The sequence below is a fragment of the Erpetoichthys calabaricus genome, chromosome 1, assembly GCF_900747795.2.
Source record: "Erpetoichthys calabaricus chromosome 1, fErpCal1.3, whole genome shotgun sequence".
Lineage (NCBI taxonomy): Eukaryota > Metazoa > Chordata > Cladistia > Polypteriformes > Polypteridae > Erpetoichthys > Erpetoichthys calabaricus.
The window spans coordinates 333,588,929-333,615,327 of record NC_041394.2 but is presented as its reverse complement, the minus strand read 5'-3'; the positions used below and the strand labels follow the sequence as shown (position 1 = coordinate 333,615,327).

At 42.0% G+C, this 26,399-nt stretch overlaps 2 protein-coding genes across 2 annotated transcripts in view; one reads left to right on the top strand and one right to left on the bottom strand.

The window, feature by feature from the left end:
• Positions 1 to 26,399, bottom strand: part of LOC114665320 (gastrula zinc finger protein XlCGF57.1-like) — an 895,535-nt gene that overhangs the window by 261,735 nt on the left and 607,401 nt on the right. The window lies entirely within an intron of this gene.
• The window catches only part of LOC114666874 (myelin regulatory factor-like protein), a 117,572-nt gene that overhangs the window by 77,013 nt on the left and 14,160 nt on the right, over positions 1 to 26,399 (top strand). Inside the window, exons 16-23 of the mRNA XM_028821911.2 lie at positions 14 to 77; positions 2,760 to 2,836; positions 8,885 to 8,935; positions 9,032 to 9,096; positions 12,366 to 12,515; positions 13,945 to 13,998; positions 18,662 to 18,746; positions 24,763 to 24,837. Of these exons, the coding sequence (XP_028677744.2) occupies positions 14 to 77; positions 2,760 to 2,836; positions 8,885 to 8,935; positions 9,032 to 9,096; positions 12,366 to 12,515; positions 13,945 to 13,998; positions 18,662 to 18,746; positions 24,763 to 24,837 (621 nt within the window). The remainder of the gene's footprint in view (positions 1 to 13; positions 78 to 2,759; positions 2,837 to 8,884; positions 8,936 to 9,031; positions 9,097 to 12,365; positions 12,516 to 13,944; positions 13,999 to 18,661; positions 18,747 to 24,762; positions 24,838 to 26,399) is intronic.

Sequence of the window (26,399 nt, the reverse complement as noted above, 5' to 3'; positions counted from 1 at the left end):
TCTCCATTCACAGGAAAGTGAGTAAAGGCTGCCCAATGCCTGCCCCTCCGCAGCCGACGCTCATAAGGGCCGTGAAGGTAAGAGTCCACGTAGCTCTCAAATGGACAGAATGGTTATAGTGCTTCTGGCTTAAATTTGTATTTTGATTATCTTCTACTGCAACTCAATACTTTACAAGAGGAGCCACAGCAGAAGGAGCTATATAATATAAAGATTAATCAATTGATACAATTTATAGATCCAATCCCTGTACCCCACAACTCCATATACTGACTTGATGATGCAACACTTTCTTTGACAAACAGTTCACTAAATGACTAGTTCTGAACAAATTTTACTAAGAGAATCTTTAGCTAACTTTAGACTTTGTCACACCCTACATCACAATTGCAACCATCCACTGTCTACTAAACCCCTAAACCACTTTGGTGGTTTCTGCCAGTGACAAGACAGTAAGAGGTACTGTGAGATGCATCTTGGTGCATACCTTAAGGGGAAGAGTGTTGCATTGTGGGAATGCTGTTGTGAAAATGAGTGCCTGCTGGATAGATTACATAAAATTGGATGGCCTTCAAACCTTCTCATTACACTTGAGGCTTGGGTTGAAGCGGTGAGATCCAGCTATAGGGAAGACATTCTGACGGACTGTCACTTGAGCCAAAGGAGCTGAACTATTGGCTCGATGGGCTAAGACTGCTCTGTTTCTTTTCCTCATGGACCTGATTTTAAGAGGGGAAGTCAAGCTAAAGTTAGAAAATGGGATTTATCAGAAATAATGTAATTTCTCACCCTTCTCAATGCGCTTGCGCCACCTTCCAGCAGAAAAAAAGGTTTTGTCTCATTCTCACAACCACTCATGCATTGCTTTCTTCACGTAATCATCTGTCTTGAATCAAAGACCACCCATGTACAAAAGTCTGAGCACGCTGTCTGTTGCGTCATCACGCTCACAGGTTATGCGTGAGCATGCGCACTATTATTTCTGTATCTGATACGCGGAAAACACCGTACTGCATGCACCCGCATTTATTCAATTGTTTGTTGACTTTGTGTGCGTCTGTTTGATAAACCACACATAAATATTTGTCTGCAAATAAACATTTAGTTCTAAAAAGCCATTGCAACTATTCCTTCCTTTGTAACGTTCAGCAGTTAATTGAGATCTTTCTACCTTAATTCTGGTCTGCTTCATCCTTCTTATCGAGGATTAGGATTTGGTGCCACAGACACTCACCAGTTTGACGCACGCACTGTTTAACAACCCAGATGTTTTTTTTAGCAGTCCAAAAAGGTGGAAATCACACGGTGGCGAATAAGGAGGATGTGGCAATCCCTCAAACTTCAGTTTCTCCAGACACACCTTGGTGCTCTTATCAGTGTGTGCCATTGTCTTACAGCAATAGGACTCCTTGAGACAGAAGTCTCTACCGCTTGGATTGAACAGCAGGCTTCACATTGGTCTCCTGCAAGTCATAGTAACTGGCGCTAGTGACTGGTGTACCCCTCGACATGTAGTGTTCGACAATAAGTCAGGGGTGCATGAGTCGTTGTGAGGACAAGACAAAACCTCTCATTCTGCTGGAATCCATGCACTGCCAGGCAGGTGGCATAAGTGCATTGAGAAGGATGTGATTGAGAAATGGCATGAGCAGTCTTGTTAAGGTACGTTTAATTTTGTGATAAATCTCATTTTCTAACTTTAACTTGACTCTCCCTAAATGTTACTTATTGCTCAGCTGGCAGGATAGTACCACACCACCACACAGGAAAAATCAGACTGAAACTCGGGAACAACTCTTCCTGCCAGTATAATGGCAGTTCTGCAAATGTACAGTATGAGCAACTTTACAAATAGAAAGGCAAGTCACATGTGGACTATCGATGAGCCTGTCTTATTTTACATAGAACATTTCACGGCAGGGTGCATTACACAACTACAAAAATGTGTTACATCCATCCGTCTATTTTAGTTCATAAAATCTATCCCAGCAGCATAAATTGCTTTTATTATTAATTTATCTCCAGACTGGTACTGTTGCTTAAGTAACGCATGGTTACTTTGGAGTTGTAGGTAGCTGGTCCAGTGTCATCATCAGCTGTAGAGGCAGCTTACTAAACCCCAACACATCAAACCCCCCCAAACACACACACACACACACACACACACCACTAGGCCACCCCCATTCTGTTACCTGAGTAATCTTTTGTATTCCATTCTACTCCTCAGGGGTCGCCTCTGTAGTCGCACACTGTATTATCTGTGGAAGGCTGAAGAGTCGCGAGTCTGCTGAAAAGGCATATATGTAAATTAAACTTCACACTTCTACATTTCTTTTTGTTGTGTTATATTGCAGTCCTTCCTTTGAGATAAAAAAATGAAAACAAGCCTGGGGGACTTCATCCAACACATACTCACCCACTCCAACTCCTCTGCAAGCCTGAGGGGTTTCATTGAAATACAGGCGCAGCTACAGTATACCCCACAGTGTATCTTGTTTTGGAGTTCACGATGAAATGTGCTGTATGGAGTAAAAACTTACATAACAAGCATCCTTCCACTTGAGCTTCAGAGGTCTATCTCGACTTCTCAAATTGGATAGGAGACACCCGCTCCATGTGGTGATGTGCACATCGATGTGTAGTGTGAAGTGCTAGACACTCGCTTTGTGTTTTCATGATGTCTTCACGTCTCTGGTGCCACTGAGGGTGACTGAATGTTTAACTTAAGTGATGTCCTCTTGTTGTTGCGCTCCCTTCAGGAGAAGTTCAAGCATTGTTCTCAACACAAGCTCTTCAAGGCGACCATCATTACCCTCGTGGCCATCATGGCGTTTTGGTAAGCTGCCTTTTGTTTCTTCACTCTTGCTTTCTACTTATAATAAAAATAAAAGATCACAGGGGTATGAAACCACTGGCTCATTGGGATGCTGCCACCTACTGTACCTCCACACACACACATACTGCCTCTATCTGCTGTCCAACGTTATTGTCAAGGGAAACTTGAAAAAGTGAATTAGTTAACTACCAGGGATGTTCAAATAGTTTCCGTACTTTTTTTAACTCTATTTATTAAGGATTTCAAAAACAAATTACATCACTTTTCTACATAGTCACCTTACTTTGCGATGCAATTTTCTCAGCGTCACACCAACTTTTAAATGCCCAATGAATACTCCTCCCGCCTTCACCGTTTCCAATGAAAATACGAAACTGCGGAACGTCCCGTTTTGAACGTCCCTCGTACACTTAATCAATACCATTTAACTTGACATAAACTAAAACAAAACTCTAATAAAAGGAAAAGCAAAACAAAATAAATCTGGCCTTTACTTGCTCAATTTAGAGGAACATTTACAGTCAAGAAGACATCAATGGGAAGCACGTCGCTTGCATCTTATACCCTCTGGCAGACCATTTTGAGCCTGCAGGGCTTATCTGATGAATCCAAATGTTACTTTTTGTTACCTTGCATGTGAGAGAAGGGCCATCTTTTGAAGGTAGCCAAGTCATGTATTGCTCAGCTGGCAGAACAGTACAACCCTACCACACAGGTAAAATCAGACTGCAACACGGGAACAGTATAATGGCAGTTCTCCCAATGTACTGAGCCTGCAAGTGTTACGGACCCTATTAGAAAAGAGAGACCAAAAGAGCCAAGGAATAAACCGAGGCCTGACCATAACAGATGGAGGATTGACTATTCTACCACAAAAAACAAGGGCCAAAGCTAAGATCCCAGCAATTGTGTGCTGCCATCTTAAAAAAGCAAAGCGCCACGACAAACATTTCATGCAACTTCCGATGTAGCTGTGGTATCTGTTTAAAAAATTCTTCTGTGCCTGTTTCAGCTTCTTTTAGTTCACATTTGTTCTTTTGTAGTTTTCTGAAGTGTTGCATTATATTTTATATTATTATCCATCCATCCATCCATTGTCTAACCCGCTGAATCCGAACACAGGGTCACGGGGGTCTGCTGGAGCCAATCCCAGCCAACACAGGGCACAAGGCAGGAAACAATCCCAGGCAGGGTGCCAACCCACCGCAGGACACACACAAACACACCCACACACCAAGCACACACTAGGGCCAATTTAGAATCGCCAATCCACCTAACCTGCATGTCTTTGGACTGTGGGAGGAAACCGGAGCGCCCGGAGGAAACCCACGCAGACACGGGGAGAACATGCAAACTCCACGCAGGGAGGACCCGGGAAGCGAACCCGGGTCTCCTAACTGCGAGGCAGCAGCGCTACCACTGCGCCACCGTGCCGCCCATATTATTATTATTATTGTTATTATTATTATTATTATTATTAATAATAATAATCATAATAATAATAATAATATTTCAGGCAGCATGGTATAGTGGTTTATGCTTTAGACTTTAAATCTTGAGGTTGTGGTTTCAAATCCCACTACTGTCACTGTGTGATCATAAAGTCACCTGACCTGCCTGTGCTCCAATGGGAAAAACAAAAGAAAAGTAACCAATTGTATTGTTTTTTTGTGAGTTACCTTGGATTAAGGCAACACCCAAATAGGTAAATCTACTCTCTATATATAAAATCCTAAGCCTAAAAGTGCAACGATTTTATGTGACGTTTTATGTCACGTTTTTTGTCACACTTTAAATTGGGCTTATTTTAAAACCTACATACTGTATATATGTTTGGTATCATTCCTTTCAGAATTTATTGAATTTTAATGTGATGTTGTTAGATTTTTAGATTCTTATTCTGTTTTTAAATTATAAACTCAAAAATATCAAGAACTCAGGTCCTGCGAGATGAAACTTTGTGCCAAGATGTTTAACCAGGGCCTGGGCCGGAAATAAAACACAAAGGGTAGGACAGCTGCTGTACAGGCTTTTAAATGTTTAAAGCTCCGCATGAGATGCAGATCACATAGCACAGCAGCAGCAGCTGATCGAGCAAAGAGGAGGTAAAAAAAAAACTGTATGTGTTTCTCATTGTATCACCATTTAAGAGGGGGTTTCAGAGGAGCAACTGCATCTCCTTGGGGTGCGTTCTGCCCCCCTCTTCACAACACGAGCAGGAGAAACATGAATTGGCTGGCATGTAGTGCAGGCCAGGGGGGTTGGCGAGTGAAGCAAGCAGGGGGTGAACCCCCTAGTAATAATAATAATAATAATAATAATAAAATTATATAATGGTTTTCTCACTACTCAAAGCGCTTTAACTAGAGAAGCTGGAGCCACTTTATTAATGTGCAGCACCCCCCTGGATGATGCAGCAGAAGACACTTTTGCACTAGTACGCTCACCACACATTAGCTGTAAGGTAGTGAAGTGGTGAAAAAGAGATAGCCGGGGATGATTAGGGGGCCAGAATGACTAGATCATTGACAGCAATTTAGCCAGGACATCGGGATACACTCTACTCTTTACAATGGATGCCCAGAGATATTTTATGACCACAGAGAGTCAGGACCTCGGTTTTACATCTCATGTGAAGGACAGTGCCATTTTCACAACACAGTGTCTCCATCACTGCATTGGGGCATTGGGATCTACACACAGACAACAGTGAAAGCACCCCCTGCTGGACTCAACTCTTCCAGCAGCATCCAAAGCTTTTCCTAGATGGTCTCCCACCATCTAACTACAGGCCAGGTTAGCTTCAGGTGGATGACCTGTGCTGAAGTGCATGTGGTATGGTATAATTATTATTATTATTATTTTGAGTTATTAATTAAAATAAGAGTGTTTTATGACACTCCAAGTCATAAATGATTATCATTATGATGCAGTGTCGGTTGCTGCAGAGATCATCTCCAGTAATAACATAATTAGCAACATGTATGATGTGGCCTGCAGGGGGCGCTCCAGCTCCCCAAACTCGACACAGACAGATGCAGATACAAGTTCTTTCACATACACACAGGCTTTTATTTAGTTGTAGGAAACACTTCCCAGTTGTTTCCCACAAGAGCAAAGTACAGTAATACAGTACACACAGCATCGTCTTCATCTCTCAGTCTCTCATCTGCCTCCACTCCTCCTCCAGCAAGCTTAGACCTCCACCTCCTGTCTCTGGCTCTTGGAGCAGTGGCAGTAGGCTTTTTTTATCCTGCACTTCCAGTTGTCCATTAGTGTTGTCCGGAAGCAATTCTAAGTGATGCAGAAGTCCGATAAAGTAGGGCTCCACAATCCCTGTAGCACCTCCGGCAGCACCCATGGAACCCAACAGGGCTATACCGAATTCCAACTCCCATGAAGTCCTATGGGAATCTGAGGCAATGCTGCAACCACGGGGCGACTGCCATCTAGTGCTTCTTCTTCTTCTTCTTTCGGCTGGGGTTGTCACAGTGGATCATCTTCTTCCATATTTTCCTGTCCTCTACATCTTGCTCTGTTACACCCATCACCTGCATGTCCTCTCTTACCACATCCATAAACCTTCTCTTAGGCCTTCCTCTTCTCCTCTTCCCTGGAAGCTCTATCCTTAGCATCATTTTCACAATATACCCAGCATCTCTCTTATGCACTTGTCCAAACCAACACAATCTCGCCTCTCTGACTTTGTCTCCCAACCGTCCAACTTGAGCTGACCCTCTAATGTCCTCATTTCTAATCCTGTCCATCCTCGTCACACCCAATGTAAATCTTAGCATCTTTAACTCTGCCACCTCCAGCTCTGTTTTCTGCTTTCTGGTCGGTGCCACCGTCTCCAACCTATATAACATAGCTGGTCTCACTACCGTCCTATAGACCTTCCCTTTCACTCTTGCTGATACCTGTCTGTCACAAATCACTCCTGACACACTTCTCCACCCCATTCCACTCTGCCTGCACTCTCTTTTCCACTTCTCCTCCACAATCCCCATTACTCTCTACTATTGATCCCAAGCATTTAATCTCATCTGCCTTTGCCAACTCTACTCCCTGCATCCTCACCATTCCACTGACCTCCCTCTCATTTACACACATGTATACTGTCTTGTACCTCCTGACCTTCATTCCTCTCCTCTGTAGAGCATATCTCCACCTCTCCAGGGTCTCCTCAACTTGCTCCCTACTCTCGCTACAGATCACAATGTCATCAGTAAACATCATAGTCCATGGGGACTCCTGTCTAATCTCGTCTGTCAACCTGTCCATCACCATTGCAAATAAGAAAGGGCTCAGAGCTGATCCCTGATATAATCCCACCTGTACGTTGAATGCATCCATCACTCCTACGGGAGAACTGACCACGGTCACACTTCCCTCATAAATATCCTGTACAACTCTTACATACTTCTCTGTCACTCCTGACTTCTTCACACAATACCACAACTCCTCTCGAGGCACCGTGTCATATGCCCCATTCCACCACCAGGTTTCCTTTCCATCCTTCCTCTGTCCAGATGTCACGCCAAGCACCCTTCTTGCTGTCACTCTTACTACATCTGCTGTAGTTGCCCAGCTGTCTGTCAACTCTTCACTACCACTCAGTGCCTGTCTCACCTTCTTCCTAAACTCAACCTTGCAGTCTTCCTTTTTCAACTTACACCATTTGATCTTTGGCTCTGCCCTCACTCTCCTCCTTTTCTTGATCTCCAAAGTCATCCTACAGACCACCATCCTATGTTGCCTAACTACACTTTCCCCTGCCACCACTGTGCAGTCTTCAATCTCCTTCAGATTGACTCTTCTGCATAGGATGTAATCTACCCGTGTGCATCTTCCTCCACTCTTGTACGTCATCCTATGTTCCTCCCTCTTCTTAAAATACGTATTCACCACAGCCATGTCCATTCTTTTTGCAAAATCCACTATCCTCTGACCTTCTTCACTCCTCTCCTTGACACCATACTTACCCATCACCTCCTTGTCTCCTCTGTTCCCTTCACCAACATGTCCTTTGAAATCCACTCCAATCACCACTTTCTGTCCCTTGGGCACACTGTTCATCACTTCATCCAACTCACTTCAAAAATCTTCTTTCTAATCCATCACACACCCAACTTGCGGTGCATATGCACTAACAACATTCATCATCACACCTTCAGTTTCCAGCTTCATAATCATTACTCTGTCTGACACTCTTTTCATCTCCAAAACACTCTTGACATACTGTTCCTATAGAATAACCCCTAGTCCATTTCTCCTCCCATCCACACCATGATAGAACAATTTGAATCCACCTCCAATCCACCTGGCCTTACTCCCTTTCCATTTATTCTCTTGCATGCGCAATATATCAACCTTCCTTCTCTCCATCATAATCTGCTAACTCTCTCCACTTACCAGTTATACTGCCAACATTCAAAGTTCCTACCCTCAGTTCCACTCTCTTTACCTTCCTCCTCTTCTTCTTCCTCCACACACATCTCCCACCTCTTCTTCTTCGGCCAACAGTAACCCAATTTCTGCCAGCACCCTGTTGTCTAACAGTACTGGTGATGGTTGTTAAATCCGGTATGGAAATTTGTATTGTTGTCCGCATATTGATTTGGCAAAATTTTACACCGGATGCCCTTCCTGATATAACCCTCCCCATTTATCTGGGTTTAGGATCAACACGAAGAAACACACTGGTTTGTGCATCCCCTGTGGCTGGGTTTGCTCTGGGAGAGATATTGTCCTGTGCCAGCTCTCTCCCCCGGATATGAAAGGTGGCACATCAAACATGTCATTATCTGCGTTTATCTAAAAAAAAATTTTCATACATGCGTGTGTGTGTTTCAAGTACTTTTGTATTCCCACTTCCTGACCCTTTGTTTTTGTTTTATTATGATAATTTGATAGAGACAGAAGTCTGGTTGCGACTTTCCACCTGCCAGGTGTAACAACAGTCAATATGAAAGCCCCTGGTATGACATACAGCTCTCTTGTCAGACCCTTCTTCCCACCTGCCTGACCACTTGTTTTCTTTTTCAGTGTGATTACAATTTCTGCACTTTACATGCTGAGTCTGGTGGAAGATGAAAGGTAATCGCTAATGTCTCAGAATCTGCTGCTTCCTCCCTTTGTTTCTGTTGTGTATCTTATTTATGATTCTGTGTTTTTCATTTCACTCACGTGTAGCACTGAGCTGGGAAAACTCACAACTCCAGACACATTGACAACGCCCGTCTCTACTCTACCAACCGGTAAGTCTCTTATTTATCATGGCTCGCTGCACCCCATGAATGGTGTAATACCTATGTGAAAGAGGGAAAACAACATGCATTCTCAGCACATGTTATTTTAATATTAGTGAAACACGCTCTCCTAATATGAAATGCAAGTAAAAACCAAGTTAAAGATTAGGAGTTGCTGACACTCCTTATGTTTCCTAAACAGTTACTTCAAATAGTTTCTCTACAAGTTACAATGTGTTTTGTTATTTCTGGTGGCTCATCTAGGGCAACCTGAACTTCTCTATTTTGGCAACACGTTCTTTTGTTTTCAGTATTGAAAAATACAGCTTGACATTGGCCAGATTGCAGACATAACTGTGTTAAGCAGTGGTAGTCAGAGAAACACTGATGTAAATATGTATTCTTAGTCTTCCTCGCTCTTCATCACTTAATCACTTTCTGCGATTTGCTTTTTTTCTGCCATTGTGGTGGTTATCACTGTTTTTTCGATCACTTTGCTGTAAACAGTTAAACACGTGTCACTTTGCTGACTTTTATTTACATTTAATAAAATTCAATGTATTGTAATCAATAAACACAATAATTAAACACCTGGTTATGAATTATGAATGTATGTGTACCATGTGCTGGGTAATTATCAATACTCCAGTAATGGCGTGCTGCACGATAACGTGCAGTGAATACACTTGACTTGAGCATTCCTAGTTTTCAGACTCTTTCTCTGTATGTTTAGCATTCATTTGCTCAGAGGTTACTGCTTCCTGAGCAGCTCTTCTTTTCTCCACCCTAGTGGCCCACTTCTTCTCTTCTTTTGTCGCCATCTTTTCGCGTTAAAACTGATTAAGTCAGTGTTTGTGTTGCAATTACTTAGTACGTTTTCTTTAATTGTTCACTTAAACTGGCACTTAAGTCTTCAATCTGCATCAAGAATGATATAAGATATGAAGAGTTAGGGGAAGTGACGGCGAAATTGGTAGGGATAAAAACGGTGCCCATACGCATGCGCCATACAGCCTCCCTCCTCGCCGCTGCCAAGAGTTGATTCTACAATAAAATAAAATAAAAATAAAAAGAGGAATAACCTTGGAGGTCAATTGTCACCCCAAAAGTGGATAGTAGACGTCACGTAGTATATGTGTACCAAATTTCAGGTCAACAGGTCAAATGGTTTGCGAACTACAGGTGATTTAAAATCCTGGACAGACAAACGAACAGCCATTATTATATACTGTATTATTATAGTATAGTATTATATACAGTAAAAAGATGAGCTTGTGGGGACTGTGGTTTTCTTACAATAAAGTTTCTGGCCAGCAGTAATGAGGCCCCCAGATTGCCACTACCTATAATTGTTTGAATTTCTAGAATATATCAGGATTATTTCTTGCTTGTCTATGTGCTTACAGCATCTTGTCTTGTTGTTCCTTCTACTTCTTCATCACTTAATTGGCTTTGGTGATTTGCTTGACGCTCAGCAGATGACGCTGCCCTTCTTTTTCTTTCTGCCATGGTAGTGGTTATTACTATTTTTTTGATTACTTTGCTGTAAACACTTGGCCACAGGTCACTTTGTCATCCCTTATTTAGATTTAATAGAATTTGATGTTCAAAAATGAATAAATACAATACTTACACTTGATTACGAATTCAGGACACATATGTAGCATGGCCTGTGGGATTATTAATAGATGGACTAACGGAGACCAGCAGTAAAGTGGCCACCAAGTTGCCACAACCTAAAATGTTTTGAATTTCCAGAACATATCAGGCTATATTCAGGTTTATTTCTTGTTTGTCTGTATATCTTGTCTTTGTATTCTTTTTCTTTCTTCATTATTTAATTGGCTTTGGTGATTTGCTTGATGTTCAGCAGATATTGCTGCCCATCTTTATCTTTCTACAATTATGGTGGTTATCATGTGGCTTTCTGAGAACTTTGCCATAAACTCTTCTGTCCACCAGTAGATTGTTCCATGTATGCTTTTATAAAATCCAGGAAAAGAGTCAGAGGAGGATAGGAGACATTATGGTGTATATCCAGAGGTGTTTGATCCTGAGTGAGTAGTGAATAGTCACTCAAAAGACCAAGGAATGCCTCAGCATCTTTTTGGAGCATGTCAAGAAGGCAACCACGGCCTGCACATTTTAGGACCAGCTCTCTCTTCTTCAGGGCCTACGAATCATTAAACAACCATGCACAAATAGGACAAATTACAAAATAAATAATAATCATTTTGTGGAAAATACTGAATAATAGTTACAATAGAGTTTTTGGTAAATAACGTTCATACTTTTATGTGAAAAATAATATGGATCACCTTGGGACACTATGGGACCTTGTGTGATTCGTCATGGCTTGAGGCTGAGAAAGAGAGAGCCTGCTGTCTGTGGAAAATCAGCCCAAACACAGACAGACTCAGTGACACCAGTCCTAAGCACACACGGATTTTATTCTTTTCTTTTGCCTTTTCAGCACAGAAATCACCAACCAATATGCTCAGTCCCTTCTCTCTCTTTTCCTTCTTTCTCTCTCTGTCTTTGTCACCACCAGTCCTCTCCTCACAAGCTTTGTCTTCTTCCTCCTCCTCCAGACTCAGGCTCTCTAAACGGTGTGAGGTGGCCTCCTTCATACTCTACCTGGTAGCCCTCCAGGTGTCCTCTGACAATCATCCGACAGTACTCCTGGCGCACCCGGATCCGCTCTTGGCAGTGCTGCAGTGCAGGGCTCCAGAACTGACCAGGCGCCCCCTAGCCATGGCCACAGGCCCCAGCAGGGTTGAGCTTCCATGCTCCAAGCTTGTGGCCCTGATGCAATCCAGGGGGCTCACACTCTCATGTCCCTGGGCAGGTATTGTTGTGGCTGTGTTTCTTCCCCTCCAGTCCTTCAATCACGGCCCTTTGTCACAAGCCGTGTAATACATTACTCCTGCTTTTAGAAACTCAGAGGTGAGCTTACTCACTTGACTGGCATTAGTTCTCCTGTTCCTCAACTGGATAAACTCTGGCTTACTGACTTGGTGGCCATGCATTCATGGACAGTCTTTCTGTGCGACTACACGAAAAGGAGAGGGGCACGAGTCAAAGCAATGGTGCCAGGGGCTTTATCAGATCTTCTGAGGTTTAGTTCTTATTGCTGAGTGAACGCCAATTGTCCAGCAACATGTGAGCTGTGAGCTAATGGTGTAGTAAGGGATCAAATCCCACTGACCACAGCACATGGGCATTAGCTAAAAGATGCCTGCAGATGTTAATAAGGGCTCTCCTCTCTTTGTCATCAGGCAAAACAAGCACAGCCCCACCAGAACCCTGGCCACCTGACATCAGTTTTTGTAACATTCCTCCCTGTGAAGCTGCGTTCTGCTGCAATGGCAGCTCCTCACACTTCCAGCGAACACGTAAGACTGTGAGGAGTGACAGTCAATGGACAGGTAAGGCGAAAGACATTTATTTAAGTCATATTAAGCCTTATATTGTGGTTGTTCAAGTAGTATGATGCCCACTTTGCCAGTTTTGATTATGCTTTAGACAATTATAATTTTCACAATGAGTTTTCTGTTAGATTTATTTATCTCTTGATCAATTCCAACCACAAGGCTTACTCTTCCTTAAATATTATTCTTTACATTTACATACAACAAAGAGAAGACTTTAGTGAAGATTGGAGGCCTTACCTGCTTCATTAATTCCGACTTTGGTTTGTGTTTCTGGATAGCCAACTCTTGTTCTTCTTTTAGCAATGTGTTTCCTTCGATATTGAAAAAGTTTGACAACTTTTATCTTACAGCACAAATTTAAACAGCCTGTCACCATAATGTCACACATTACGCAGTGTCAAGATATTGAAAGACAAAACAAAGGTACAAGTCTGGGGAAACCTCCCCGGATGATGTCGGAACGGCCAGATGAGAACTGCTTGCAAGAAAATGGTCTTTTTGCAAAAATGACATTCAACAATTGAACAGATGATTAGTGGAGGTTTTTATACAGAAAAAAGAATGGCTGTTGGAGGAAGTAGAAATGATGTCACTAGACAGGAGACAGAATTGATGTCATCAGGGTCAAGCCGGAAGTGATGTCATCATTATGGAGCTGAAAATTCTATTATTTTTATGAGGCGGAAGTGATGTCATCATTATGAGCCAGAAATGATGTCATCGCTATGTGCCGGAAGTGATGTCATCATTATGAGCCGGAAGTGACATCATCGTTGTGCGCCAAACGTGACGTCATCATTATGAGCCGGATGTGATGTCATCAGGATGGACCTGGAAGTGACATTATTGTTGGAGCCCAGAAGTGATGTCATCGGGGTGGAAACCGAAAGTGATGTCGTCTGGTGAGGACAGAAGCGGGAGAGAGTGGTTATTCTTTGGTTCTGCCAAAAGAGGGAAAAAGGCATTAGTGCTTGTTTCCAACCCCATATCTCCCACACTTTCACTGTTATTTGGACCTTTTGGCTACCTCCCAAGCGCACGTGTGTGACAACAGATAATGGCTCACATACACTGATAAAAATGTGTGTGTGGCCTAACCTGTGTCTCTAGAGGTTTGACCTGCGTTTTAGATTCCTGAAAGAGAAGTACAGACTCTTGCCATAATATCTGTTTGTCCATTATGTCCGGAATGTGATTGTTTAAATAATTCTAAATGTATGCATCCAAAACAGTTGAGTGATCATTGGACAGAATCCTCAATTTTGATGGAATTGGCTGTTTGGTGGCCATATTTTTCAACAGGATGAGACACCAGGCTAAATCGAGAAAATGAAGCATGCAAACTGAATGGTCCCTCCCAATTTCTTTAGTTTCCCTTTATCTTGACACTTACTGTGCTAACACAATGCTATTTTTCTTTCAGATCCTCAACTCATGCGCCGAGAGAGGCAAGAACATAGCAGAAATGACCAAGACTGTACGTATGACCTACTCCTTACAAGTGTTGAGATCTCTACCTTTATTTTTTACTAGCCATTCCCCGCAGCTCTGCCCATGTAGTAGTTAAACAGGACAAACTTTAAAAATCAATAAACAAAAAGGTATCGCTAGCTAAGCAGAGGCAAGTTACACTCCAAAACACAGAGGTAGACCGACTCCGCACTCCTGATATCACGCTTCCCCTTCCACTCGGCCCGCAGCCTCTGTCTGGGATTAGTGAGAATGTATCACTCCGGCAAATGAACAATGATTCTTAGGGTGATGAGAGAAGTCGCAAAATCAACCAGAATGTTCAAACAAATTCTAGAAAAAAACCCGATCTAAAGCCATTAAGTAGTTCTCTTGTTCACTAGCTAAGAGGATTTAAATTACGCTCCGAGGCTGGCATGTGAGTAAGGAGGTCCCCGCCCCCTCCCCTCGGTCTGCTGTGTGTTTCTCGGATTTGCGCAAATAAATTGGTACAGCAAGTGAACTATAATACATAGCGTAATGAGAGAGGTCGTAAAATCAACCAGAATGTTCAAGCAAAGTATAGAAAACAACCCGATCTAAATCTGTTAAGTAGTTCTCTCATGAAAACTGGACAGACAGAGAGACAGACAGATGGACAGACAGACAGACAGACATACATTGGATTTTATATATATAAAGATAAGATTTACACAATCTATGTATTGACCTGTGGCATAGATTCTTAAACAATGGGTTGCAATCCAATATGGGTCCCAAGTTGCCCCCTGCTTATTGGATTAACACCTGCCCTAAAATGTCATTAAATTTGTTTGACATGGCAAACAAAGTGACATGTTGTTTTTATAAGGAGTTACTTATACTTAGCAAACTTAGCAAAATAGGTCTGAGGTCTGCTAAAAGGACTATAAAGGCAGAGCTATAATCTAACCAGCCTGTCCCAGGAGACTCATCCCAAATCCAGTGAGCCTTAAAACTGCTAACTGCACGCTTCCAGCTTAGCAGACCTCAAACAAGTCAAATTGGCAAAATAACAAGAAATATCTCAGAATATGGCAAAAGCCCCAGCAGAAGTTAAAGGATTATTATTAAGTTCAAATTCTTGTCTACAGAGTTGGGTCATCACCAATATACAAGGAGACACTTCTGAGGTCCCTTCTTGACTACTCAGGTCTGCTAATGAATGGTATCTAGTGATGCCATCTCTGTGTGGTATTAAATCTCAATCTGGACTCTGTTAATGTGTAGCCCTTGGATGTGACAGTCACCCCCATGTGAAATTCTGACCTCTTCAGTGTGTTTATGAAGTCTTTTAAAACTCTTTTGTTTGATGAATGAATTTATGCGTAACTGATATTAGCTGTAGTGCTGCTGCCTCTCAGTAAGGAGATCTGGGCTCCTTCCCAGGTCCTCCCTGCATGGAGTTTCATGTTCTCCCCGTGTCTGCATGGGTTTCCTCCGGGTGCTCCGGTTTCCTCCCACTGTCCCAGACATGCAGGTTTTTTTATCCTAGAAATTTTAACCAACTATTTTGTTCTGAGCTGTTCACTTGTGATGATCAATTTTGTATCCTTATCCTGTGCCACTTGTTCCAGAACAATCTCCCAGACTGATGTTTACTCAACTATGTTGACCTTGTTAATGTAAGTCACTTTGGATAAAAGCATCTTTTGGGAAAATACATGAACATGTACATGTAAAATGCTCAAAAGTGCAAAAATAGTGCAAAAAAGAGTAACCTAAACTGAAATTCTAAGCAACCATGTCCCAATACTCAATCCAGACAAGAAAGCCAAGAGCAGAAGCAAATCAAATTTAGAACACCAGACAATCTAACAAAAACAGTAATCCTCATAAAACTGCTTTCACAATGTTCTCCTGATTTGAGCTTACAGCCTTAAATAGCTGGAGGGAGGGCTCAGAAGTGGTGACATCAGGCTGGCCCCGCCTCCTCAGGCTCCATCCTGAAAGCACAAGGAATGTCATGACAATTTAAAGAAACAGGTCCTAATTACACAAAGTGCATACAAAAGTGAAAAATAATAATTGAAAAAAACAATAAAACATACAGACACATGTCAATACATAACACAGGCCCACTTTTGATTAAAAAATTGTCACAGTAGGATTCTCACCACCACAAAAAAAACATGTGTAGCCACTTTTATCAGACTTATCTTTTAGAGTCACTGCTGAAAGTTAAGGACAGTCTGTAGTGAAAGTGACTGCCTTGAGCGTCTACTCCCTTGGCTGCGATTCAGATTCATGTATTGGGCTTCATTTGTTAATATATGATTCTTTCATTTATGTTGATTATGTACATCATTCCTCATTTTTGTTTTTGTCTAAGTACATCCATTGCCTTTGCTATATTCTGTGTGTTGTGTGGGTGGTCCCCCAAGAGGCGGGGCCATCTGCCAATAACCACCAGGAACCGCCCTCTGACGTATAAATACTGGAGGGTCCTGACAGTTCATTTTTAATGTGCCTGAGAGTGGTGAGTTACTTGTGCTTGTCCATATTTTTTTTGTGATTTACGGATTAATTGAATTTCTTCCCCATTCCTTATAATCACATTTTTGTATTCTGTATCGGGACTTCGTTTCCTCAGATCTCCTTGTGTTTCAGGCAACTCCCTTTTGCCTTTTGTGGTGCCCAGAGCTGGCTTTTGTCACAGAGCATGCATTTTTTTTACTCATAATGACTCTGTCCTTGCTCTTATTCTAGTTGGCAGGGGTTTAAAGGTATAACCCCCTCTAGTTGGCACTTTTGGAAGTGTTTTTGGAACCTGTATGCTTTGGGACTCCTAGTATTACAACAGTGATTTTCTAAAATGAAGAACTGAGAAGTGAATGCCCCATGAGAGACAGACAATCTCTAACTTGAATGCCAGGCAAAGGAATCAGAAACAGCCAGAGTACTTAAAAATGACCCACTAACCCAAAATGAAAAATGGGAAGCAAGGCCTGTAACGTAAAGCGCAGATCATATAACTAACATTTTATTGGAGATGTCTAACGTTAGAGCAGCGTTTCTCAACCTTTAAGTATTTGCGACCCGAGGTTTCATAACAGTTTTAATCACGCTCCCCTAACGTTTTTTTGAAACCCTAATAAAATTTATTCCTATATTTTTTGCTGCCGATACACCGGTACAAGTTTAAAATTTCCCTACGAATAGCGAAATTACGCCACATATGGCAACATTCGAGCCCCCTTTTTTGTTAGGGGGGCGCGCCCCACAGTTTGAGAACCGCTGCATTAGAGGGAAAGGGAGACAAGGGTAACAGAGATTTTGGCTTCTGTTTTGATCCAAATAGAGGATGTTGAGAGAAACATGCCACCATCTTATATTGGGGGCATGCACTGACGTCAAGCGTTATGATGCTGCTAAATCACCTGACTGACAATGAGCATCTTATATATAAACATCTATGCGTGAAAGTGTGAGTGTGTGTCTGTCTGTCTGCCCAGAAGTGCAAGGCTACAGCGTGAAGCTCAAAGAGCCAGAAAGGCGGCCCCAAATTAACAAGTCAGAAGAAGAAGCTGTGGGGAACAGCCCGGACACCGACAGGTAGACATGATGGTTTCACCACACACACATTTATTTACAATATTTACACTACTATGGTGAGCACAAACCCAGTGCCGCAGCACCAATCACCCCTTCAGTCCTGGCCACACAACACAATGCCTTCACAGTCTCTGGTCCGCCTCCACTCCTCTCCACCGAGCTTCGTCCACTTCCACTTGACTCTTGCCAGCTCAGCTCAGTGTTCTGGTCTCCCAGAGTCCTTTATATAGTCCATGACCTGGAAGTGTTTCTCTCTTCTGTCCATGTGATCGTGAACACTTCCGGGTCGGATAAAAGCTCCTTTCTTCAACCCGGAAGCACGTCATTTCTCCTGTTCACGTGACCAGGATGTACTTCCAGGTTATTAGGGCACATAGCACTCTCCAAGCCTCCGTACAGCGGCTCCTGGTGGTCCCCATGGTATCCAGCAGGGCTGTGTATGCAAACTACAAGGTCCATAAGGCCCTGCTGGAATTCGGGGAACCTCCATGCTGTTGGAAGGGCTCCACCTGGCCGCCTGGAGGTGTGGGCCAGAATATTTAGCCGGCCATCCATCACAAACCTTAAAGAAAGACGACTCCATCAGCAAAGTGAAACCGCCGAGGAAAGACAAAACGAGAGAGAAACTCGCTTAGCCGCTGATAGACGAGGGGAGCGAGCACGTCCGCAAAACGAAACCGCCGACTCTGCATTTCAGTTTTTTTTCCTGACGATTTCAATTGTTTCTAGGAGTCCGGGTTTTTTACAGCAAGGGCTTACACAGCTAGTTCTAAATAAATTAAAACTCAGCTAAAGTAAAACAGCAGTGCCCATGGCAGACAATAATCCGTTATGGTGACACTGTTTGAATGGTCAAGAAAACCTACCAGGAATGTATATCAGAATTGCTCAAAAGTAAAACATTGTATGAAAAAGCCAAACTCGTAGCACTTACCACTAGCAACAGCACATATTTTCATTTTTTTAGATTGGTTTGCAATAGATTTTCTTTTTTTATCACATTCCCTGTAATCCAGGATGGATGGGTAGAATGAGTTTATCACATTTTCATTTTTTAAATGTCCAGTATTCATCTTGTTATGTTTTTTTCTCCACAGGGAAGAATACAACTCTTGAGACCATCCTCATTGATGAGAGTCAACAAATCATTGACTTTCAGTACTGCATGAAACAGCAGTGCAGGTAAGCGAGTGATTACAGAATTACAGTATAAAGAGCCATGCCATGTCCACTGCTGGTCTCACTTTTCACGGAATTGGACAGTCGGCTTTGCTCTTTACTTGGCCTCTTGACTGGGTGTGATTGTGGTGCTACTATGCAATTGAGCATTCAGTCAGTTCTTGCTACTCCTGTCAGATATGTGCCAACATTTGGGTTTTGGCAAATGCCATCTGGGTCCGCTCAGCAATGTTGTTCAGCCCCTTTTATCTTTGTCGGCCTCGTTTCCTTTTTCCCTGGAGAGTTTCTTTCAAGATTGACTTGGAGAGGCTCTCAGATCTTGTGTTACTTAGTATTGCCTAATCTTATTTTTATATTTTCATTTTTATAAACTTTTCTTGCTTCATCTTGTAAAGCACTTTGAGCTACATCATTTGTGTGAAAACGTGCTATAGAAATAAATGTTGTTGTTGTTAACTGTCATGTGAGGAGGTCTTCATAGTTGTCTGATTATTGCTGGATGATTCAATGGACCTCTGAATTTACAATCCGTAGAGCAGGTCTACAGCACGTCACCCTCATCGCTTGAATTTTAGGCTCCAGTTCTGCTGTCAAGATCCAGGATTCACATACATATAGAAAGATTGAAAGGACCAGGACATGCAATAATCTCACCTTGGCCTTAAAACTCATCCATGTGCCTCTCCAGATTGGCATCCATTAGGCCACGTCTGCTGTTCTCTGGGCAGATTAGAAAGTGTGGAGCCACATGGAAGGAATCCTGAAAGGGGCAAAGTTTCCTCAAGGAAGGAAAACACAGAATAATCCATCAGGAGCAATGTTCCTTACTTTCCACCCCAAACAACTTTAACAATTCCTACTTTATAATGAGTTTCCATTAAGAAAGCACACACAAACTACATTTTAAGAGCAATTTTTCTAAACCGTGTGCAAAATGAAACTCCGCAGTTTTGCTTAGCACTAGTCATCAATCAATAACAATTTGTTCCACTTCTCAAAGATTCGCTCAAGGCAATGTCTTATCTTGTGTGACCTCCAAGGGGTGTAGCAGCACCCCAAATCCTCAACACAACTGACACGAGAACAGACACTGGTTCAAATACAATTATTTGTATTCTTTCCAGTACCTTTATAGGCTCTTCTAGAATCATTCTGCACAGCACAGCTCGACAATAAGAATTAAAGTCTTCCTCCTTCTCTGTTCTGCTCCTTTTCATCCAAGCAACTGTTGTCCTTTACCTCCCAACTCGGACTCCCTGAGATGAGGTGGAGTGACTCCTTTTCTTTAAGACCCTGGAGTACTTCCGGTGTTAAGATATGATCTATTACAAGCACTTTCAGATCATGCAGATGTCCCACAAAGTAAGGTTCAGAGATCTCTGCAGCACCCCCTGGTGGTACTTTCGGAATCCAATCGTGCCACTCTTCTGGATTACAGATCCCAGCATGCTGTACCTGTGTCAGTACAGGTACCATAGACCAGAAATGCTGCCACATCGGGTGTCAGAGTGGCAAATAGTTTATATATTTGATCTCCCCGTATCCTTCCGGTATAGTGGCTGGGCAAGAGTCCTCACCTGAGCCCTTCTAGGGATGTCAGAATCTTCGCTGCATCATTGGCACCTTCTGCCCATCTCCTTTATTCTTGATGGTTGAAATTTCCTTCCTGGCTCGGTTGCCAGTCCCTACTTGAAATCTTTTACACTAGATAAAAATATAATGTGTGAAATTTTCTGTGTGCATGGCACCACTGATCTGTTTTTTGTGTTTTTTTTGCCAGTCACTTGGACCCTTCTGGGTTTTTTCTTACTTTGCTCAGGTGTACACATGTGCAGCCGTAACTTTTCAGTTCCACCTCGGGGCCTGTCATCTGGAGCCCATTAAAGTGATCCACTGGTTGTCTTTTTGTGACGCAATTTAAAGGATGTGTGAACTTGTACTTCACAATATTTTGGTTTAGTCGTCATCATAATCATGAATCAAATTGTTTACTAATTTTCAATCCAATTTGGTAAAAATGTGCTGTGGTCAAGTGAGGAATCACAAGTCCCAAACAATAAATGTTGCGGCAGATCCCTGGCATCCCTATTTACTTCTAACAGAAATGAAAGCAAAATACTATCAGCCGATGGCATAGAGGCAGTGAATATAAAAGTAAACCAAAAAATAGCCAAATCGGCCTTTAGATCTCTTGCACTTTAAGGATGGTAAATTGTACAGGAGCTCTGTCCTGTGCTGTGCTCTGTTCACAGAATGACGCCTCCTTCCATCAAACCTGTGACTTATAGATGAGGAGGTTTTGTTCTCTGTGCTGTGGAAGGAATAGGAGAGGATATAATTGGCGACAGTGCCCCCTTCTCGACCCAGGGTAGTATCACATACCTTAGAGGAGCTCTGAGGGTGAGCCACTTATGCACATGTGTGCCAGTAGCTTGAACAAAAACAAATTTCTGATTGTTCATTTGCAGTTCTGCTTTTGGTATTGAGTATCGATGTCTTTTAACACTGGCCTTTAGTGGTTATACAGTATGACAACAGCTCTTCATACTGTGTGAATTTGTTTTTTTGAATTCCATTATTCAGCCAACATTTTATCCCCACTGTTGCCGACTGCCCAATACATTGTGAGGCACTGTGTGTCTTCCTCTCCTGCCATGCTTCATTCAGCCTCATGCCCTACCTGCACATTAACAATGCTGGCTCCACCTCACACCGCTCACTTGTGATTAGAGGAGACACCATTTGCGTTCACGTTCCATCACTGCAGGCTAAGTCAATCCAAGTCTAGGAAAATAATATATGTTCCAAAAGTATATATACATATAGTGACAAGAAGAGAAACCAGACATCGCAAAGGTTTGGGGCAGCCACCCATATAATATGTTCCTGGCTGCAAAAAGTCAAGAGTGTTGAGAGCAAGTAATGTTTACAAGCCAGAGTCCAAAACAGAACTGCAATCCAGAGGAAGGGAGTGATGTTTTATAGGGAGTCTGGGGGAAGTGATGTCGTCCTCGGGGCCAGGACCAGAAGTGATGTCGTCCTCAGGGACGGGACCAGAAGTGATGTGTCCTGAGCTGAGGCACTGGCTCCTGGCAGGATTTCCCGGGAAAGGTCTGCAGGGGACTTAAAAAGAGAGCTAGAGCACCCCTCCGCCCCTGGCCAAATGTATTACTATTAGTCTCTAAGCCCTTCAGCTGCCTCCTATTTGCATGTGTGTGACAATATATATATATATATATATATATATATATATATATATATATATATATATATATATATATACAGTGGAACCTCGAGATACGATCACCTCTGTATACAAGAAATTCAAAATACGAGGAAAGTATGAGCGAAAAATTCAGATCTAAATGCGAGCATTGGCTCGCATAACAAGCCATGAGCCAGGCTGTGGGTATAGCTCGCGGCTTAGCGAGGGGGCGTGGTAGCAGTTGCGAGCCACGATCTGCGGTGTCTGCGTTTCTCACTTAAGTGCACAGGTGGGAAACTGCTCACATCCATGATTGTTCCTGTGGCTGATGGGCTGCAGCTGCCATGTCCTCCCCGCATATATAGAGAAGCACGAGCCGGTTAAGGGGGAGAAGAAGTAAAAGAAAAGAGAGGAGAGAGAACGGAGGTTGCGGCAGGCAGGCAGGCAGGCAGGCAGGCAGGCAGGCAGCAAGCAGGAAGTCGGTGCGGGAGAGCGAGCGAGTGCAGGCTCGCGTGTAGCTGAACAGTGAGCTGAACAGGCGAGCCAAACAGCTGAAGCAGGACGGTGTAGAGAAGGTCAGCTGCATTAAGAGTGTCTCGCCTGTTGCAGAGCCCACAGGTGAGACGCTAACAGAGAAGAAGCACCGGCGATTGTCATCTGTTTTTTAAAGACGGCATCCTTTTGACGTTTTAACCTCGTGTTAAAGGATTGTTATTCTTGTGTATTTTAAACCTCCACTTCACAACTGTTTTAAGTATTATTTATTTAAAGATTTATTGAATGCTCTACTGCACTTTAGACACCTGTTTTGATTCTTTTAATAATCAATTATATTATTTACCAGTGTTATTTATTAAAGGTAGACTACAGTATATATAATTTACCAGTGTTATTTGTTAGGAAAATTGATTTTTATGTTAATATATTTGGGGTGCGGAACGGATTAACTGGATTCCCATTATTTTCAATGGGGAAGTTTGTTCTAGATACGAGAAATTCGCTATACAAGCTCAGTGCTGGAACGAATTAAACTCGTATCTAGAGGTTCCACTGTATATATATATATATATATATATATATATATATATATATATATATATATATATATATATACCGTATTTACCCGTGCACATTTTTTCCCGAAAATTAGCATTAGAAAATCAGGTTCGCGTCATACGTGAGGAAATTTTTTCTGTAATGTTTACTTCTTCTGCTTGGGCTCTCTCGCTCGCTCTCTCTTGCTCATTCTTGCGCTCTCTTTTCTCTCTCTCTTGCTCGTTCACGCACGCTCTCTCTCTCTCTCCCTCTCTCGCTCGCTCACTTTTTCATCATGCAACAAAAACAGAAGGGCATTTCGCAGAAAACGTGCCCTAAACTCTTCCAATACAATCACAATGCGCGTCGTACACGGGGAAAATTTTTTTTCGTGATTTTCTTTGTAAAAATTAGGGTGCACGGTACACGAGTAAATACGGTATATATATATATATATATATATATATATATATATATATATATATATATATATATATATATATATATATATACAGTATGCAGCACAAAACTAAAACACAAAATGAAAAAATAAATTCAGGAAAATAGTGGAAATAAGCACTGTGTTAAAGACGCTATATGGCACCTGACCCAACACAGACTCCCACACTGGCACGTGTAAAAACACAAAAAAAACTTTATTGTTCTTCAGCTGGAGGGCACGTCTTGCCCGTGAACCCCCCAGCCACAACACAGTCCAAGTAAGCACAGTAAGCACAAATCACAACCCTTTCCTCTGGCACCACCACTCCTCTCTGGCAACCTCGCCCTCTTCCTCCTGATCTTTGCTACTTACCAATGCCAATGGATTTAAGCAGAGGAGTGGGTCTTGAAAGTTTAAATTTTTAAAGGGTCAATTGTTTCACTCTTTCTTTCTCTTTCTCTCACTCTCTCTCACTCATTCACTTACAAACAATCCCACACATCCACCCCTTCACACAGCTACCCATCTCTTGTGACAGTGTCTGTCACTCAGGTCTGTGTGACATGTCATGTCATGTGATGCCCTTTGCTGTCATTGCTGCGATGGCTTCTTTCACACCACTTCCTTTTATGTGGAATGCTAAATGCGTAAGAAGCACAGACCACTTCAGAACCCAACTTATTGAACAAAATCATCCTGATTTCCCACTTTTGCTGCTTGCCACCTGCTTTCCAGTTAGAATTTTGCACCTACTCTATCAGTTTTCTGATTGTGTGATGTGCTTGAGCAGTGAAGCCATTTGCTTATATATTCTCTCTTCTAATTACCTTGAGCTTGCACCACAAGATGAGATAAAATGTCTCTAATTTGGATTGCAAACGGTGCAAATGCACCTATATTCCAGGAATCTTTAAAGTACATCTCAGGACCAATCAGCTTGTAAAATGAATGGGAGATAACAGGGCTGACATTAGGAGATTTGAGTAGGAGAGGTGGGGACACGAGAATGAGAGAAGGTTACAAATTCAGCCAAAAGGCCTTGGACCTCAAGGAAGAAGATGAAGGAGAATCAACAAACCTCATTGAGATCTAAGACTATTTACTTGTAAAAACGTTAATAAAACTTTGAAATTACTAATTGAGTGAATAAATTAGCAATGTACTCTATGTTAGTAAAATGATCAGAACACAAGTCCCTCAGGGTTTTTTTCCACATGAGACAAGGTAGGTGAGACATTGATTTTCTCTCAGTTACCTTTCTGGTTTTGTATTTTTAATTATGTATAAACTGAGACAATTGCTTATTTTTATCTATTTGTGGTTTTGTTTCTCGGTAGGGCTGGGAACTACACATTTGTGATACCCATTAGCAAATACATCCCACCCAAGACGAAAGTGACCCTGGTGATGAAGTAAGTAAGAATATACGAGAGATATTTGGAGATGTTTCCATGCATTTGACATTTACTCTACTAATTGTTCTTCTGAATGGAGTGAGGAGACAGACAGCAAGTGAAGCAGGATCTGGAGATGATGGAAAAATTGAGGTCTAAAATATGTAAGGGACCAAAATACAGAAGTCAAAATCAAACTTAAAGTACTTGAACCAAGCTATTGATGAGCAAACATTGTCGAAAAAAACAGGCAAAAGTCAAAGCTCCTTGAAGTACTATGGGTTAAATACATGCACCAAAAAGATTCATTTTGATATCCAGAAATATAGAATGACGGTGCCATGCCACCATCTTATATAGATGGGGAGCAGTGAAATAATATGTTTTGTATTCCCTCTGTCACGTGACTGACAACAGCCATGCAAATCACTCAAAGTGACACTAAATCTAAATCATGAAACTAAATAGTGGCATGGAAACATCACAAAATAACAATATAAATGTATTAAAGAATTATTTCATTATAAAAGACCAGTAACAGCATACTGCATGATAACGTGCAGTGAATAAACTTGACTTATAGTTTTCCTCCTCTTTCTCTGTACGTTTAGAATTTGTTTGCTCAGAGGATGATGCGCTTGCTGCTTCCTGAGCAGCTCTTATTTTCTCCACCCTAGCGGCCTGCTAATTCACTTCTTCCGTCAGCATGTTTTTGCATTAAAACTGTCAGTTTTTGTATTGCAATTACTTAGTACTTTTTTATTAAGTGCCAGCTTAAGTGAAAAATTAAGTGTTCAATCTGCCTCAAGAATGATTTAAGATATGAAAAGACAGAGGAAGTGATGGCAAAGGTGGTAAGAATGAGAATGGCGCCCGTACGCATGCACAGCAGGCAGCAGGCTGTCCTGCTGGCTGCTGCCAAGAGTTGATTATACAATAAAATAAAAAGAGTAATAAAAATAATCACCTGAAAGCTGATAGTAGACGTCACATAGTACATGTGTACCAAATTTCAGGTCAATAGTTCAAACGGTTTGCGAGCTACAGGTGATTTAAAATCCTGGACAGACAAACGGACAGCTACGTTATAGCGTATTATATAAGAGGATATACACAATCTGAATCAAAAATGTTGAAAACTATAGCTTCACATATCCTGGTCCCTGCGAAAAGTCCTAACATGGCATATGCAACTGTTGACCTGCATGTGAACCTCAGCTTCTCTGTGGTGACAAGTGGCTCCAATGTATGTTCATCACTGCTCACACTCTAACACATCCCTATCTCTTAGACTTAATGTGACAACTCTGCTCTGATTCTAAATGTCAAGACGCCCATCCTAGAACACCAGTCCTAATAATGTGGACCTATTAAAGCATGGCTTGGCTGAACAAAATAATCTTGTAAAGGAGCAGTGGTCAGCAGAGCTGAGTTTTCACCTGACAACTCTCTAACTGAAGATCAATTATATTGTACAAAAAACTTTGACCCCTTGGGATAAATTATGAATCCTTGCCTTCGAAGGTGCCCACTGTTCTCAGAAACTAAATTATAAAAGACCAGCGCCAGAAATGAGGAAG